The sequence below is a fragment of the Hemitrygon akajei genome, chromosome 7, assembly GCF_048418815.1.
Source record: "Hemitrygon akajei chromosome 7, sHemAka1.3, whole genome shotgun sequence".
Classification (NCBI taxonomy): domain Eukaryota; kingdom Metazoa; phylum Chordata; class Chondrichthyes; order Myliobatiformes; family Dasyatidae; genus Hemitrygon; species Hemitrygon akajei.
This window is the reverse complement of record NC_133130.1, coordinates 166,679,897-166,697,956: the sequence shown is the minus strand read 5'-3', so window position 1 is coordinate 166,697,956 and position 18,060 is coordinate 166,679,897. Positions and strand designations below refer to the sequence as shown.

The window sequence follows — 18,060 nt, the reverse complement described above, 5'->3', positions numbered from 1 at the left end:
ACCACACGTTACAACAGTGGTGTGCAGAAGAGCATCTCTGAACACAACATATTGAACCTTGAATTGGATGTTCAACAGCAGCAGAAGACCAGAAACATCTACTCAATGGCCACTTTATTAGCTACAGCAGTTACAGTGTATGTCATGAAATTTATTGTTTTATGGCAGGAGTACAGTGTAATACACAAAAAAACTGTTACAATAAGAAATATATATAGTAAATTAGTAGTGCAAAATAGTGAGGCCATGTTCATGGATTCATGGACCATTCAGAAATCTGATGGAAGAATTTGTTCCTAAAGCATTAATGTGGGCTTTCAGGCTCCTGTACCTCTTCCCTGATGCCAGCAGGGAGAAGAGGGCATGCCCTGAGTGGTGGGAGTCCCTCATGATGGATGCCGCCTTTTTGAGGAAAGCCTTGCTGGTGGGGAGGCTAGTGCCCCTCTTGGAGCTGGTTGAGTAACGACCCTGCCAGGACGGAAAGCAGCAAGCATGAAATGACTGATGAGTCAACGGTGTTAGTGAAGGAGGGTAGTAATGGGAAAAGCGTTGATTATACGTCATAGCCCACAACTGGCAAATGGGACCCCTATAGATGGGTACTCGGGTGTACTGTTTAGTGGGCTGAAGGGGTTGTTTCTGTGCCATGACTTGTTTACCAAATGCACAGGAGGAGAATTATTGAACAGGAGATTTGCACCCACCACTTAGTTGTAGCTGCAACCTGCCAAAGCCTAGGACAGAGTTTAGCAGGACTGGGTGGGTGGTTCTGTTGGTAAAAAATGAAGTCAAATCCTTAGGAAGAGGTGACATGGGATTGGAAGATGTAGAATCCTTGTGGATAGAGGTAAGAAACTGCAAGGGTAAAATGACCCTAATGGAGTTGTATACAGGCCCCCAGACAGTGGCCATAATGTGGCATATAAATGTCAATGTGAAATAGAAAAGACATGTAATGAGAGCGGTTTTACAATACTCATGGGGGATTTCAATAATCAGTAAATTGGGAAAATCCAATTGATGCTGAATCCCAAGAGAGGAAACTTGTAGAATGCTTATGAGATGGCTTTTTAGAACAGCTTGTAGTTGAACCCACTTGATGAAAGGCAATTCTGGATTGGGTTTTGCGTAATGATCCAGATTTGATTAGGTAAGGTAAAGGGAGCCTTAGGAGGCAGTGATCATAATATGATAGAATTCGCCCAGCAGTTTGAGAAGCTAAAATCAGATGTATCAGTATTACAGTGGAGTAAAGGGAATTACAAGGGCATGAGAGAGGAACTGGCCAAAGTTGATTGGAATGGGACACTGGCAGGGTTGATGGCAGAACAGCAATGGCTGGAGTTTCTGGGGACAATTTGGAAGGCATGGGTTAGATACATCCCATGGAAGAAGTAGTATTCTAAAGGCAGGATGATGCAACTGTGGGTGACAACAGAAGTCAAAGACAGCATAAAAGGAAAAGAGAGAGCATATAACAGCAAAAATTAGTGGGAAGTTGGAGGATTTGGAAGTTTTTAAAAACCAACTGAAGGTGACTTAAAAAAAAAGCCATAATGTGAGAAAAGATGAAATATAAAGGCAAAGTAGCCAATAAACAAAAAAGGATATCAAAAGTTATTTTCTGAAATATATTTAAAAAGAGTAAAAGAGAGGGGAGAGTGGTTATTAGACCACTGGAAAATGGCACTGGAGAGGCAGTAATGGGGGACAAAGAAGTGGCGGAGGAACTTTATGTGGAAGACATGAGCAGTATGCCAAAAATTTGAGAGTGTCGGGGGCAGAAGTGGGTGTAGTTGCTATTACTAAGGAGGAGGTTCTTTGGAAGCTGAATGGTCTGATAAGTCACCTGGGCCAGGTGGACTACACCCTCGAGTTCCAAAAGAGGTAGCTGAAGAGATTCTGGAGGCATTAGTAATGATCTTTCAATAGTCACTAGATTCTGGAATAGTTCCAGAATCCTGGAAAATTGCAAATTCACTCCTCTCTTAAGAAGGAAGAAGGGAAATTATAGCCCAGTTAGTCTGAGTTGAGTGGTTGGAGGCACATGATAAAATAGGCTAAAGTCAGCATGGTTTCCTTAGGGGAAAACCTTGCCTGTTGGAATTCTTTGAGGATATAACAGGCAGGATAGGCAAAGGAGATTCAGTGGGTGTTGTTTACGTGGATTTTCAAAAGGCCTTTGACAAGCTGACATACATGAGGCTGCTTATCAGGATTAGAGCGTAAGTTATTACAGGAAATGTACTAGCATGGACTGAAGATTGGCTGACTGAGAGGAGGCAAAGAGTCGGAATGAAGGGGGCCTATTCTAGTTGGCTGCCGGTGACAAGTGGTCGGTATTGGGACTGCTCCTTTTTGTTTTATACTCTATGTCGATTTGGATGACAGAATTGATGTCTTTGTGTCCAGGTTTGCGGATGATATGAAGATCGGTGGAGAGACAGGTAGTGTTGAGGAAACAGCGAGTCTGCAGAAGAACTTGGATAGATTGGGAGAAAGGGCAAAGAAGTGGCAGATGATAATGTAGGGAAGTGTATGTTCATGCACTTTGGTAGAAGGAATAAAGGCTGTTTTCTGAACAGAGAAAATACAAAAATTAGAGGGGCATAGGGACTTGGAATTCCTTGTGCAGGATTCCTTAAAGGTTGAGTCAGTAGTGAGAAAAGCAAATGCAATGTCGGCATTCATTTCGAGAGAACCAAAATATAAGAGCAAGGAGGTGATGCTGATTCTTTATAAGGCGTTGATCAGACCACACTTGGAGAATTGTGAGCAGTTTTGGGCTCCTTGTATAGGAAAAGATGTGCTGGCATTGGAGATTATTCATAGGCTTATGAGAATGATTTGGGGAATGAAAGGGTTAATGCACAAGGAACTTTTGATGGCTCTGGGCCTATTTTCACTGGCGTTTAGAAGAATGAGGTGGGGGGGGACCTCATTGAAACCTATTGAATATTGAAAGGTCTAGATAGAGTGGATGTGGAGAGGATGTTTCCTGTAGTGGGTGAGTGTAGGATCTGAAAGCATAGCCTCAAAATACAGGGGCATCCATTTAGAACTGAGGTGAGGAGGAACTCCTTTAGACAGAGTGTGGTGAATTAGTGCCACAGATGGCAGTGAGGCCAAGTCAACAGGCTCTTGATTAGTAAGGGCGTCAAAGGTTACAAAAAGAAGGCAGGGGAATGGGGATAACAAATCACCATGATTGAATGGCAGAGCAGATTCACTGGGCCGAGTGGCCTAATTCTGATCCTATGTCTTGTGTTCATCTGCTGACTGTCAATACCTGGAGCAGGACAGCGGTGGGACCAGCCTTCTCGCACATTAATCATGTCAGCATTCAAGATTCAAGATTAATCTCAATTCGAGCACACAAGTGTAAAGGTAAATGAAATAATTGTTAATCCAGATCCAATGCAGCACAAAAAAAACACAATAATATAAGAACACAATAATAAGCACAATAAGTATAAATACATAAGTGCTTTTATACATTGACTGATTGTATGTCCATAAAGTGATGCTAGGGACAGGAGTGTCTGTACATAAGGTGACTCCAACAGGAACTGATAAAGTAGTGGTGGTTGGGGGTGTGGAGGGTGGGTTAGTGGGTGGAGGTGTTGATCAGCCTCACTGCTTGGGGAAAGTAACTGAGTCTGGTGGCCATGGTATGTGTTCAAATTTCAAGACACACTAAATGCTGGAGGTACTCAGCAGATCAGGCAGCATCTATAGAAGGGAATAAGCAGTCGACTTTTCAGGCCGAGACCCTAAATATTACAACTTTGGTGTTTGATTAAATGTGCAATGTTTTTTTAAAAAAGCAGAGGTTTTTATTTCCTGAGGATTGCTGATGAACCTGTTGTCAGGTCGATGGGATCGGAGGAAGTGCGGTTATCAGACCTCATTGCAGTTCGTTGTTTCTCACTGAAGTACATCACGTTGTTTTGCAAATTAATGAAATGTCCAGCTCTGGAGATTTTTAACCTGTGCTTGTATTTTAATAAAGTGGTCTTTGATTGGCTATTAACTCTCTGACGGTGGTGTCTGACTAGAGGATGCTGTCCAAGTTGCATGCCATCTTGGACAATGACTCCCATCCACTCCATAATGTACTCGTTAGGCACAGGAGTACATTCAGCCAGAGACTCATTCCACCGAGATGCAACACTGAGCGTCATAGGAAGTCATTCCTACCTGTGGCCATCAAACTTTACAACTCCTCCCTTGGAGTGTCAGACACCCTGAGCCAATAGGCTGGTCCTGGACTTATTTCCACTTGGCATGATTAACTTATTATTATTTAATTATTTATGGTTTTATATTGCTATATTTCTTCACTATTCTTGGTGCGGCTGTAATGAAACCCAATTTCCCTCGGGATCAATAAAGTATGTCTGTCTGTCTGTAAGCTAAAATGAATCTCCAAAGCTGCTTGTGGAAGGTGCTCATTAACTCCCTGAAATAGTGGAGCTACAGTGTGACCCTCCCTGGATGCTCTAGTGCAGCATGCTAGTGCGGCGTTTAGCGTAACGCTTTACACCGCCAACCATAATATTGGGATTCCATTCCCACCACTTTCAATATGTTCTTCTCGTGACCATGTGGGTTTCCTCCCATATTCCAACGACTTACCGGTTAGAGTTAATAAGTTGTGAATATGCTATTTTGGTACCTGAAGTGTGGCAACACCTGTGGGCAGTCCCCAGCACGTCCTTGAACTTCAGTGGTCATTGATGCAAGCAGTGACCAAGTATGCGTCAATGTATGGAGTCATAGATCACTACAGCATAGAAACAGGCGTTTCAGCCATTCTGAGTCTGTTCCATACTGTTATTCTACCTGGTCCCATCGATCTGCACCTTTGCCATAGCCTTCCATGCCCCTACCATACATGTACCTATCCACTCTTCTCTTTATGGTTGAAATGGAACCCACATCCACCACTTCCGTTAGCAATGTGTTCTACACTCTCACCACCCTCTGAGTGAAGAAGTTCCCCCTAACCCTTAAACCTTTCACCTTTCTGCCTTAACTGATGACCCCTAGTTTTAGTGGGAAAAGCCTGCTTGCATTTACCCAATCTATACCCCTCATAATGTTGTATACAGTATTTCTATCAAATCTCCTCAGTGTCATGCTCCAGGGAGTGAAGAGCTATTGTGTACCCTCACACAAGGCCACATAGAAGAAATAGAGTGAGTCTAAACTCTGGTAATAGTCTCTTCACTGTTGCCCTGCAGCCAGGGCGACTGTTTTGTTAAAAGCCCTGTGTCGACCCCCTTCTCTGCTCAGGTCCGAAAGGAGTCATCAACGACTGGCGGCGCTTCAAGCAGCTGGAAACGGAGCAGCGTGCCGAACAGCGCCGAGAGGTCCACCGGCTCATCAAGAAGCTGTCGATGAGCTGTCGCTCTCACCTGGACGAACAGAAGGAGCTCCACAAGCAGAAGGTGGTCCAGGAGAAAGTCAATGGCAAGGTTAATATCCACGCAGTGAACACCAGGCATTCGGGGAGTGCAGTTAGTTGTTTAGTGTAACACTATTACAATGCCGTCTCTCTGTTACCTGTAAGGAGTTAGAATGTGCTGCCCATGACACGTGGATTTCCTCTGGGTGCTCTCTCATTCCAAGCATGTACAGGTTAGTAGGTTAATTGGTCACATGGCTGTATTTGGGCATTGTCAGCTTGTTGGGCTGGAACGGTATAGATAGGGTTGAGCATAGAGAGAATGTTTCCAGTAGTGGGTGAGTCTAGGATCAGAGTGCACAGCCTCGGAAGAGAAGTATGTCCCTTTAGAACAGAGATGACGAGGAACTTCCTTAGCCTGGGGTGGTGAATCTGTGCAATTCATTGCCACAGACAGCTGTGAAGGCCAAGTCATTGCGTAAAGCAGAGGTTGATCAGTTCTTGATTAGTCAGGGCGTGAAAGATTGCGGGGCGAAGGCAGGAGAAGGGGGTTGGGAGGGAAAATAAACCAGCCGTGATGGAATGGTAGAGCGGACTCAATGGGCCAAATGGACTAGCTCTGCCTCCATGTCTTGTAAGGACAATATCCAGACTGAAGTGTTTGCTGCCCTCATCCTAACTGGTAGAGATGGTGGGTTTGGAAGGGGCTGTCAAAACATAAAATGTTTTAAATGTCAAAATACACATTTTTAGGTTTTGCAAATGTTTTAAATGCTATAATTTCTTGTATTGTTCCAATGAGTTAACTGTAGTTGTCAAAAAGTATGTCGTATAGTCAGGCATACTGAAGCAGTTACCCTAATGTTTTGCTGATTTGTTTTGTAGTTGACACTGAAAGAATGCAATATGCTGAATGAGCAGGACGATGAGGTGTTTCTGGAGCAGTACCGCAAGCAGCGGATGAAGGAGATGAGGGAGCACCTCTATAGCGGAAAGCGCTTTGAGCAGATCTATGAGCTCACCAGCTCTGAGGACTTTCTAGACACAATTGATAAAGAGGAGAAGAACACTCTGATCGTAGTTCACATCTACGAAGCTGAACTGCCGGGCTGCGAAGCCATGAATGGCTGCCTGATCTGCCTGGCCTCTGACTACCCATTGGTAAAGTTCTGCAAGGTCCGTAGCTCTGTGATCGGTGCCAGTGCCCGGTTCACCGACAACGCCTTGCCTGCTCTCCTGGTCTACAAGTGCGGTGACCTGATCGGCAACTTCGTGCGCATCACCGACCAGCTTGGGTATGACTTCTTCGCCGCTGACCTGGAGTCATTTCTGCGCGAGTACGGCGTGCTGCCGGAGAAAGATGCTGTGTCACCCATGTCCATTAAGAGTGCCTCGGTGTGCCGTAGTGACGATAGTGACCTTGACATTGACTGACCCTCAGAGCGGTTTCTCATGATGTAGAGCAGCCATTACTCAGGCTTAGTTTGTTTTCAGTGTCAGCTCCCCATGTAGCCTATGCCTGATTTGTTGGTTTGAGGTGCTGCTTGTTTTTATTTACATTGCTGAGAATATTAATCAGACCAGTACCACCAGGGGCCAGGTGATTTTTAATCTCAGACATTAGGTCCCCATTCCTCTATCCTCTATGCACACTGCCTCTCCACCTCTGTCATCACGATTGACATTCCTTCTCATTAACCAGCAAGCACGCTTTGGATGGGTTCCACGGTGACTCTTAAGAATGATTAAAGCTGAGTTAAATATACAGTTAGACTCGTACTGCAGTTTATAAACAATGAAAATCCAAAAGTGTGACCAGCTAAATCTGACACTCTTCTGCTGAAGAGTCTGTTTTACTGTAGCACTGTAAATAATTTATTGGTTGTCCAAATCCATCTTCATCAATCTTCGTTGATCCTCTTTATAATGTCATCTAACACACACAAAATGCTGGAAGAGTTCAGAAGGTCTGGCAGCATCTATGGAGGGGATTAAATAAGCATCACTTTGGTCCAAGACCCTTCATCTGACCTACTGAGTTCCTCTCTCATTTTATGTGTGTGGCTCTGGAATTCCAGCATCCGCAGAATCTCTTGTGTTACTGAAAACATCTGCTTTCCTTCCTCTTCAAGATTTTAATAATTTACAATTAAACCAGATTGCTACTTTTTCTAGCAAATTCTTGATCAGGAGCCAGGACAAATCGGAAAATTGTAGCTGGTTTTACTTTCAAGGATGCCTCTGGTTTTCCAGTTGAGGGAACACATTAAACCTGCTCCTACTTCGCATTATGTGTATATATCTACCTCCTAGTTCCTGCTTACCACGGTTTCTGGGTGCTCATTTGCAATACCGTAATCTGTACCATTCAACCAGTTTACATTCAAAACTTAAAGAAATGCAAGCTGTTTTTTAACTTAACCTTTTAAATAAAATCTTTAATTTCTTTCTGCTAGTGATACCTTGAAGCATGTTTGTTCTGTTATGTCTGAAGTGTGTGTGATCTATTTACTATGCAGTGTTCAGTGAATTATTAGCCTGGTTGCTGAAACTTTATAGGCTGTTTTTAACAAGCTCTTTGTGTGCTCCACATTTGTTAGGATTTTCTGTAGAACCAATTCTATGATAAGTTTAAAATGTCCAAATGAAGTAAAGTTATCAAGCATTTTCAAACATCTTTGCAGCTTTTCGTATTTTGCTTATGAGAATGACAGAACTGCATTTTAAATTGTTACATTTATAAAAGGGAGTGTGTCCTTGTTTCCCATTCACCTGACTCAAATAAAAAGATAGTGAAATTAACAGATTTGTTGTATTTTTGATATTCATATTTCTCAAAGATTACAGATTCTGTCCTGTTTACCTCCTCTATTGAACGATTCGTGCACTGTCTCGGAAGGAGAAGTAATTATTTAGAGTGGCACACACAAAATGCTGGAGGAACTCAGCAGGTCAGGCAGCACTGTTGGAAATGAGTGTCAGCATTTCAGGGCAGGGCCCTTCAGGACTGGAATGGAGGGGTGGGGGGGGACATGTTAGAAGGTGAAGGCAAAGCCAGGTGGATGAAGAAACTGGGAGGTGCAAGGTAGAAAAGGAAAAGGGCTGGAGAAGAAGGAAGCTGATGGGACAGAAAGGAGAGTGGATCATGAGAGAAGGGGAGAAATGCCAGGGGAGGTGATAGGTGAGAAGGAAAGTCCTTCTCCTTGCCCCACCTTCTTATTCTGGCATCTTCCCCCTTCCTCCCAGTCCCGATGAAGAGTCTCGGCCCAAAATGTCAACTGTTTATTAACCTCTATAGGTGCTGCCTGACCTGCTCAGTTCCTCCAGCATTTTGTGTGTGTTACTCTGGATTTCCAGCAACTGCAGAATCTCGTGTGTTTCTTTATAAATGTTTAGTGTTCTTTCCACAATCAGTGATTCCCTTTAAGAGAAAACATTCACAGGGATGGTAGCCGGGTTCCAGTGAGTAAGCCAGGCTGGGTCAGTTACCCTGCAGCGAAGGAGTCTGAGATGGGACATGAGAGATGTAACATGAGGAGAGGCACAGAGAGTCGGTGCTTGCTCACTATGGCAGGGTGGCTAAAACCGGAGGCTGTAAGTTTGAGAGGGAGGATGTGTAAAGGAGTAAATATTCCACACACCAAGTGGTTGGTATGCGTAACTGGAATTGGTTTATTACTGTCACATGTACTGAGATCCAGTGAAAAGCTTGTATTGCATTCTGTTCATACAGATCAGATCATTATACAGTGCAGAGTAAAGTGTGACAGTTAGAGAGAAAGTGCAATGTAGGTAAGCAGTAATTGCAAGATCATAGCAAAGAAGATTGTGAGGTCAGAAGTCCATCTGATTGAACTGGGGACCATTTAACAGTCTAATAAACCGCAGAATACCAGCTTTCCTTCAGCCTGGAAATACATTCCAGCTTTTGTATCTTCTGCCCAGTGGGAGAGGGGAGATGAGAGAATGTCCGGGGTAGAAGGGTCTGATTATACTGGCTGCTTTGGTGAGGCAGCGACAAGTGTCGACGGAGGGAAGGCTGGTTTCCGTGCTGTGGCACGACTTTAGTTTCTTGTGGTCTTGGGCAGAGCAATTGCTGTACTGTGCTGTGGTGTGTCCTTACAGAATACTTTCTGTGAGTTGATGGGGACCTGCTGAATTAATTTAGCCCTTTGATGAAGTAGTGGTCCAAATACTGAAATATTTACCGCTTGGTCAATCCACTTAAGCAAAGCTTTAGATTGGGGCTTCCCAACCTTTTTTATGCCACGGACCCCTCCCATTAATGGAGGTCTCCATGGACCCCGGGTGTAGATGGTATTTCAGAGAAGTGTGGGAGCCAGAATGCGGAATGGAAGAAGAGGGAGGGGGAGAACTAACTGTTGGAGGGACTGATGTTCATACCATTAGGTTGAAAGTTACCCAGAGGGAAGATGAGATGTTGCCCCTCCAACTTGAATGATGCCTCTTCTTGGCAGTAGAGGAGGCCATGGACAGACATTTCAGAATGGGAGTGAGAAGTTGAATTGAAATGGGTGGAGTGAGGGTGCTTGTCAAAGCAGCTCCCCAATCTGTGTCAAAATCCCTGCAGGGCCCTTAGCATCGTCAAAGATCCCCTCCCCACTACCCACCATCCATCCAACAGTCCCTTTGACCCACTTCCCCCTTCCATCAGGCAGCAGGTTCACCATTAGGACAAAGCCTGTTAAGATGGGAAACAGCTTCTTCTCCCAGCCTGTGTGACCACTGAACTCCCTGTCACCAGCCAGGTCTCATCACGTGTGAAGTGACAGTAGCATTATACTGTTTACTTTTTAACGTGTCATAAATGCATCTTACTTGTTAATTTATTAGTGGCAATATTACTTTGTGTTGTGTTTGTAAGTTATATGTACGGTGTTGTGTACCTTGGTCCAGAGGAACGTTGTTTCGTTTGGTGGTATACACGTGTTCGGTTATATGTGAGTTATATGTACGGTGGTGTGCACCTTGGTCCAGAGGAACGTTGTTTCGTTTGGTGGTATACATGTGTTTGTTTATATGTATGGTGGTGTGCACCTTGGTCTGGAGGAACGTTATTTCGTTTGGTGGTATATGTGTGTACGGTTAAATGACAAAAAACTGAACTTGAGCTTGATGTGTCTTGGAAGGAGGAGCAGAACTCTGGTAGCAAGTGAAATCAGTCTCTGTCCTCAACAACTCCCCAGGGGATGCAGTATCCCCCACCCCGAATGGAAATCAGTCCTGGCAATACAGGCCCCAAAAACCACAACATGCTAGTCCACGGCCTCCTCTCCTGCCACGGTGAGGCTACTCTCAGGTTGGAGCAGCAACATCTCATTTTCAGTCTGGGTAGTGTCCATCCTGATGGCATGAACATCAATTCCCCCAACTTCCTGTAATTTCCTCCTTCATCTCGTTTTCCCTCTTCTATTCCCAACTCTGGCCTCTTACCTCTTTACCTCACCTGCCTATAACCTCCCCCCTCCGGGTCCACTCCTTCCCTTTCTCCCATGGACCATTCTCCTCTCCTATCAGATTCCTCCTTCAGCCCTTTATCACCTCCCAGTATCTCACTTCATCCCCTCTCCCCCACCCTCCTGGCTTCACCTTCTAGCTTGTACTCCATCCCCTCCCGCACATTCTTTTTCTGGCATCATCCCGCTTCCTTCCCAGCCCTGATGAAGGGTCTCAGCCCGGAACGTCGGCTGCTTATTCCTCTCTATAAATGCTGCTTGACCTGCTGAGTTCCTCCAGCATTTTGTGTGTCTTGCTCTGAATTTCCAGCATCTGCAGAATCCCTTGTGTTTACGATTTGCTGCTTTCTTCCCTCTTGGACAGACATCAGTCGATTCCACTGTGAGACCGAGGCTGGATTAGTACTTTGGAATTCAAAGAGCAATGCAACAAGCAAAGGCACATCTAATTTATTTTTTAATTATTTAACAACACTTCACAGTAACAGGCTCTACTGGGCCAAGGAACATGTGCTGCCCAGAGACACCCCTGTGATCAATTAACCTATTAAAGTTGTGGTAACATAGCAGTTCGTGCAACGTTATTACAGCTCGGAGAGTCGGAGTTCAGAGTTCAATTCCAGTGTCCTCTGTAAGCAGTTCGTACATTCCTCCCTTAGTGCATGTGTGTTTCCTCCGGGTGCTCTGGTTTCCCTCCACGATCCAAAGTCATACCGGTTACTCGGTCATAAGAACATAGCGAATAGGATTAGGAGTCGGCCATCTGGCCCGTCAAGCCTGCTCCACCATTTGATAAGATCATGGCTGATCTGGCCATGGACTCATCTCCACCTACCTGCCTTTTCCCCATAACCTTTAATTCCTTACTATGCAAAAATCTATCCAACCTTTTCTTAAATATATTTACTGACGTAGCCTCCACTGTTTTATTGGGCAGAGAATTCCACAGATACACCACTTACTGGGAAAAGCAGTTCTTCCTCATCTCTGTCCTAAATCTGCTTCCCCAAATCTTGAGGCTATGTCCCCTAGTTCAAGTCTCACACACCAGGGTCAATTGATCATTGTAAGTTATCCCAGGATTAGGCTAGGGTGAAATCGGAGCGTTGCTGGGCAGCTCATTGGCTGGAAAGGTCTGTTGCACACTATATCGCGAGATAAATAAATTACTTGCACATCTTTGGAATATGGGACATAACCAAAGCACCAGAGGAAAGCCACATGGTCACGGGGAGGGAAAATCTACAAGCTCCTTACAGACAGTAGCTGGAATTGAACCTACTGTTCTGATTGTTGGCACTGTGAAGTGATGGGCTAACCACTGGACACATTAAAACCACAGAAGGTGCAGGAACTGGATTTTCTGAAAGGTCACATTTAAGCACGTGTGCGACACCCTGGGGTCTCTGTACAGCCTCTCCCTGCCCTCCCCCCATTCCTTCGGTGTCACACTCAATCAGTTTTACCTTTGGCTTCGAGCAATGATTCTTTTTATTGTTTACGGGCAGCAGGCCAGATGTTTTTAACATTAATAGACATGGGGCCAGATGTTTTCCCCTGCTAGTTGTACATTTGGGTCAATGAATTAATGAGGTTTGAGTGTCCAGCTGTGAGTCTTGAGCCTGGTGTTCTATTTCCCGGTTTCCCTACCACAGCTCCTGACTTCCTGAACACCACAGCCAGCACCCCTACCCCCCAGAAACTCAACATTCATTTATTTACCACAAGTACGTGAAAACAGTGAAATGTGTTGTTTGTGTTAAGGTTGCTTTGGGGGCAGCCCACACGTACTGGCATACGTTCCAGGCCAACATCACAAGCCCACCGCGCCTGGCAGAACACGCCGATGACAGAGCACCTAAATGTGAGCAGAGGCCGCCGCTCATTCCTTTTCCCCATGGGTCCGTTTGGAGAAGGAGCGTGTCTCCTTCATGTTCCTCAACCCACATCACAGACAGCTGCTGTCTGTGATTTTAAACGGGACCTGAGGGGCAACTTTCTCAGGCAGGGGATGGTGAGCGCACGGCTGAGCTGCCAGAGGAAAGGGTTGAGGCTGGTCCAGTTAAGGAGCACTTGGACAGGGGCTTGGGGTGGAGGCACCTGCACCTGCAGGGGTATTTATTTTTTATTTAGAGATATAGCACGGAGTAGGCCCTCCAGCCCACTGAGTTGCATCTCACAGCAACTCACCTATTTAACCCCAGCCCAATCCTGGGACAATTTACAATGACCAATTAACCAATACGTCTTTGGTGTGGGAGGGAACCCATACGGTCACGGGGTCACGGGAAGGAACAAACTTACTCACAGAGGATGCCTGAATTGAACTCTGATCTGTAATAGTGTTGCACTGTTACACCACTATGGTGACCCACGGGCATATACGGGCCATACACAGGAGATTGGGATGGTCCATGGACACTGTGGTCAGCATGGATTGGTTGGGCCAAAGGGTCTGTCTGATTGAATACTGTAAATTATCCCTTCATGTTAGTGACCAGCAGAAAGAACCAAAGTTGCTCAGGTGCTGAGGGTGTAGATGGTTAAACGTGTGTGAGATTTAGAGACAGCACAGGTCTGTGCGTTTTCAGGATCAGATAGGATGTATAAAATTATGAGGGAAGGAGCCAGATAGGTTGAGTGCACTGAGTACTATGAGAGGGGATTTAGTAGGAACCCGAGGGGCAGCCTTTTCACCCAGAGGGTGGTCCCTATATTGAAGGAGCTGCCAGAAGAAGTTGTTGAGGTGGGGGACATTAACAACAGTCAAGGTCCATGAATAGGAAAGGTTGAATGGCCTAGGCAGATGGGAATCTTGGACCAGTTGCAGTACTGTTCTGCACTGTGTGAGGAAGTTACTGCTCAGGTTCCTGTTAAATCTCTCCCCTCTCACCTTAACTCTATTGCCTTCTAGTTCTTACTTCCCCAAGCCTGGGTGCTTTCACCTCAACGACCCTCATGATCTTACACGCCCGTGTGAGGTCATCCAGCATTCTCAAAAACAACAATGAGTTTTGACCTCCTAGACTCTCCCCGTAATTCCAGCCGTCACTCTCGGCTGCATTCTCATAAATCTCTGCACTTTCGTTTGCCAGAGGTTGGTGAATCTGTGGAATTCTTTGCCACAGGCAGATGTGGAGGCCAAGTCTTTATGCATATTTAAGGCAGAGGTTGATAGATTCTTAATGGGTCAGGGCATGAAGGGAACGGGGAGAAGGCAGGAGATTGGGTCTGAGAGGGAAATGGATCAGCCACGATGAAATGGCAGAGCAGACTCGATAGGCCAAATGGCCTAATTCTGCTCCTATATCTCGTGGTCTTTCCAAGCTTAAGGTGACCAAAACTGAACACGACATTCCAAATGCTGCACAGATTGAGGCGACGCTGAGGAAGGCGAATGCAATGTTAGGATTCATTTTGAGAGGACTAGAATATAAAATCAAGGATGTGATGCTGAGAACTTATAAGGCAAGTCGGAGTGTTGTGAGCAGCTTCAGAGCCCATAGCTGAGAAAAGATGTGCTGGTATTGGACAGACTCCAGAGGAGGTTCACGACATTAATTCTGGGACTGAAAGGGTTAACATATGAGGACCGTTTGATAACTCTGGGTCTGTACTCACTGGAGTTTAGAAGAATGGGGTGTGTGGGGGTGGAGTGGGGAAGTCTCATTGAAACCTATCGAATATTGAGAGGCCTAGATAGACTGCGAAGGATGTTTCCTATAGTGGGGGAGTCTAGGACCAGAGGGCATGTCCTCAGGAGGAGGGATGGCATTTAGAAAAGAGATGAGGAGGAATTTCTTTAGTCAGAAGGTGGTGAATCTGTAGAATTCATTGCCATAGACAGCTGTGGAGGCCAGGTCATTCAGTATATTTAAAGCAGAGGTTGACTGATTCTTGATTAATCAGTATGTCACAGGTTAGTGGGAGAAGACACGGGAATGGGGTGGAGAGGGATAATAAATCAGCCATAATTGAATGGTGGGTAAGACTCGATGGGCTGAATGGCCTCATCCTGCTTCTTATGATCTCAAGGATATGACTGGTTTGCCTTTATTAGTCCAGAAAGTGTATTTAAGAGTCAGGAAGTTATGTTGCAGCTTTAAAACTCTGGTTAGCCACACCTGGAGTATTGCACACTGTTCTGGAAGGATGTGCAGGTTTGGATTTACCGGGATGCAGCCTGGATTAGTGAGTGAGAGGCTGGACAAACAAACTGGTTTGTTTTCTCTGGAGTGGCAGAGGCCGAGGGGAGATCTGATAGAGGTTTAACAGGTTATGAGAGGCAGATCAGGCAGCTGGTAAAATATTCCCCCGGGGTTGAAACGTCTAATACCAGAGAGGCATGCATTGAATGTGAAAGGGAGTGAGTTCGAAGGGGCAAGTATTTTACAGAGTAGCGGCTGTCTGGAATGTGCTGCCCAGCTGGTGGTGGAGGCAAATAGAATAGAGGCTTTTAAGAGGCTCTTAGAGACTAGAGAGACATGGACCAAAGGCAGAAGGGATTTTAGATATTTAATTACTAATTTAATGAGTTTGCTCCATCTGAAGGGTTGGTTTCTGCGAGGGTTCGGCAGCATCCCGCTTTCGAGACTCGATGTGGCGAAGCAGGTATCCCTGTGCCGTGAGCGCCCTTTTGTGGTGCCAGGATAACCGCACGGGGCAACGTACCTGACGCTGCTGAAATGAGAAGTGATGTTTATCATGGGCACACGTGGGAGGTATGAAGTTTGCAGTCAGTCCCAGACGTCAACATTCACCGTGTTTCTACTTTCATTCTTAGCAGTGAATTTTGTAACATGAATTTGTAATGAATCATTCAACAACCTGTGATGACTTTATTGTAACATTTGCAGAGAGTTTTATCGAAGAGTGAAGGTTTCTGGGTCCTCCGGTGCCATGGGAGCATCAGTTAGTGTGACATCTTGGGACGCTCCAGAGTTTGGAGTTCAATCGCGGCGCCCTCTGTAAGTGATTCGTGGATTTCCTCGGAGTGCTGCGGTTTCCTCCCACAGTCCAAAGACTTGCCGGTTAGTAGGTTAATTGGTCATTGTAAATTGTCCTGTGATAAGGCCACGGTTAAATTGGGGGTTGCTGTTCCGCGCAGTATCTCTAAATTAATTTGAGTGCGAGTAGTGCCAAGGGAGCGGCTGAATCAACATCAGTTAATAAGTTTATTTGATTAACCAGCGCACAGCTCTTTGGCAAACACAGGTATCCGAGCGTTTTTGTGCTGATGTATCAACATCTGCTCAATTTGATTGAAGATTGAACAGTACAGCACAGGAACATCCCACAATATCTCTGCTGTGCTCATGGATCTGGTGTAATACTCAGGAATAACCAGTCTTCTTCATACCTCCTCCTTTACAACTAGGATAGCAGTAGATCCTTTATAAATAACTATTCCCTTCTGCAAGCTGATTTAAAGAAAGAACATTTGTATGTTCTCTTAAAACTTAGAATGTAAACAGTTAGAGAAAATTGTCAGGTTCACGCCCATCAATATGCTAATCACCAATTAAAGATCCCCACACCCCAGACATTCTCTCTTCATCCCTCTCCCGTCGGGCAGGAGATACAGAAACCTGAAAGCACGTACTGTATACCACCAGGCTGAAGGACAGCTTGCGATCCGCCGTTAACCAGACCCATGAAGGGACCTCTTGTACGATAGAATGATGATCTATCTTGTTACGATCTTGCACTTTATTGTCTACCTTCTTTCGAAGGCTTTTACACTTTATTCTGCAATGTTATTTTTTTTTTTGCCTTGTTTCACCCCAGTGCACTGTGTAATGATTTGATCTGTAAGAACAGTATGCAAGTCATATTTTTCACTCTATCTTGTAACATGTACCAGTTCTTCCCAAGCGGGCATTGGTAATATGCGGTGACATTTTGAAGAATGCTAACAAAACTAACTATTCTACTAAATCATAAAGACGAACCTCCCTCTAAGATACCTGGTGATTCTGTCTCAGTCTCTGCCACAGTTCCGGGCCTCTCTCCTCCACCTGACCTCCTCGACATTCCATCCTCCGGCAGATCCGCACCTTCAGCCGCCAGGTCTTTGCCTTTCTCGCATCCAGTGAGTTTCAGATTGCCCTTCTCCAGACTGCAGAACTTGACGGCCCAGACATGGTTCCTGCTACCTCCCGCTTGGACCTTGATTCAATTGGATGTCCCCAGATCACGCAGCTCTAACCCTGGCTATTGGACCCGAGTGTCTCTGGATCAGTGACACAATTGTCGCCAACTCCGCTTCCAGCAACCCCGAACCAATCCGGTCCCGGATTCCGCCGCCACCAATTCTGGTTCCTACGACCCTGAACACCTGTAGTCTGCGAACTGCGCGGCCTCTAGCTCTGGCTCTGTCCCGGATCTCAGTCACCAGCACCTCTAGGCTGAAACTTTCCTCACTGACCTAGGCTCCCCTTGACCCACCACCACTCTCCAACCACGTCTCTCGGGCTCCACCGTCACCTCTTGGGTCCACAGAGCCAACCCAACCCTCCCCTCTCCTCTGGCGCCACCATTTTCAATCCCAATTCTAATGCTTGCTGTGTCTCCACCATTTCCTCCAGCCTTCTCTTCAGCAATGGTCCCCTTCCGCCACACCTCTGAATTCCAATTCTGCCACGAGTCTTTCTTCCATTGCTTCCATCTCCAAGCCCACTTTTTTGGCAAGAATTCCACACACTGTGCTGATGACCCCTTCTCCGGTCTCCCTCCTCCTCTCTCGGACACCCCGCTCTGGCTCCTTTCACCTCGAATTGCCGACATCAACCGACTCCACTTCAGCACTCTTCTCACCCCCTCTGAACGCATTGCCCTCTACTCTCTCTCTGCACCAACCCCAACCTTACCTGCAGTCAAAAGGGGGAGGGGTGTTGTAGTGTGGCACACTGACCGCTACCTTGCTGAGGCCAGGCGACAAGTCTCAGTCACCTCCTCATACCTACCCCTTTAAGAGAATCCCACTCCGGACCATCAGAAACTGTCTCTGACACAATCACTGGCTTCGGCAGCTCTGGAGAACTCCCAGCCTCTTGTCACCAAACTGGAAGTTCCCTTATCCCACACTGCTCGCTTCTACCCATGATCCGCAAATGTGACTGCCGGGGTCAGCTCACTGAACTTGCGTCATATCTCAATTCCATTCTATTCCCC

General features: G+C 45.8%; 1 protein-coding gene across 6 annotated transcripts in view; it reads left to right on the top strand.

The window, feature by feature from the left end:
• Nucleotides 1–8,212, top strand: part of pdcl (phosducin-like) — a 40,822-nt gene extending 32,610 nt beyond the window's left edge. For all 6 annotated transcript variants that reach the window (XM_073052523.1, XM_073052522.1, XM_073052524.1 and 3 more), the window contains 2 exons: nt 5,299–5,480; nt 6,296–8,212. In XM_073052523.1, coding sequence (XP_072908624.1) covers nt 5,299–5,480; nt 6,296–6,844 — 731 coding nt within the window. In that variant the 3' untranslated portion in view covers nt 6,845–8,212. The remainder of the gene's footprint in view (nt 1–5,298; nt 5,481–6,295) is intronic.
• Nucleotides 8,213–18,060: the final 9,848 nt, after the last annotated feature.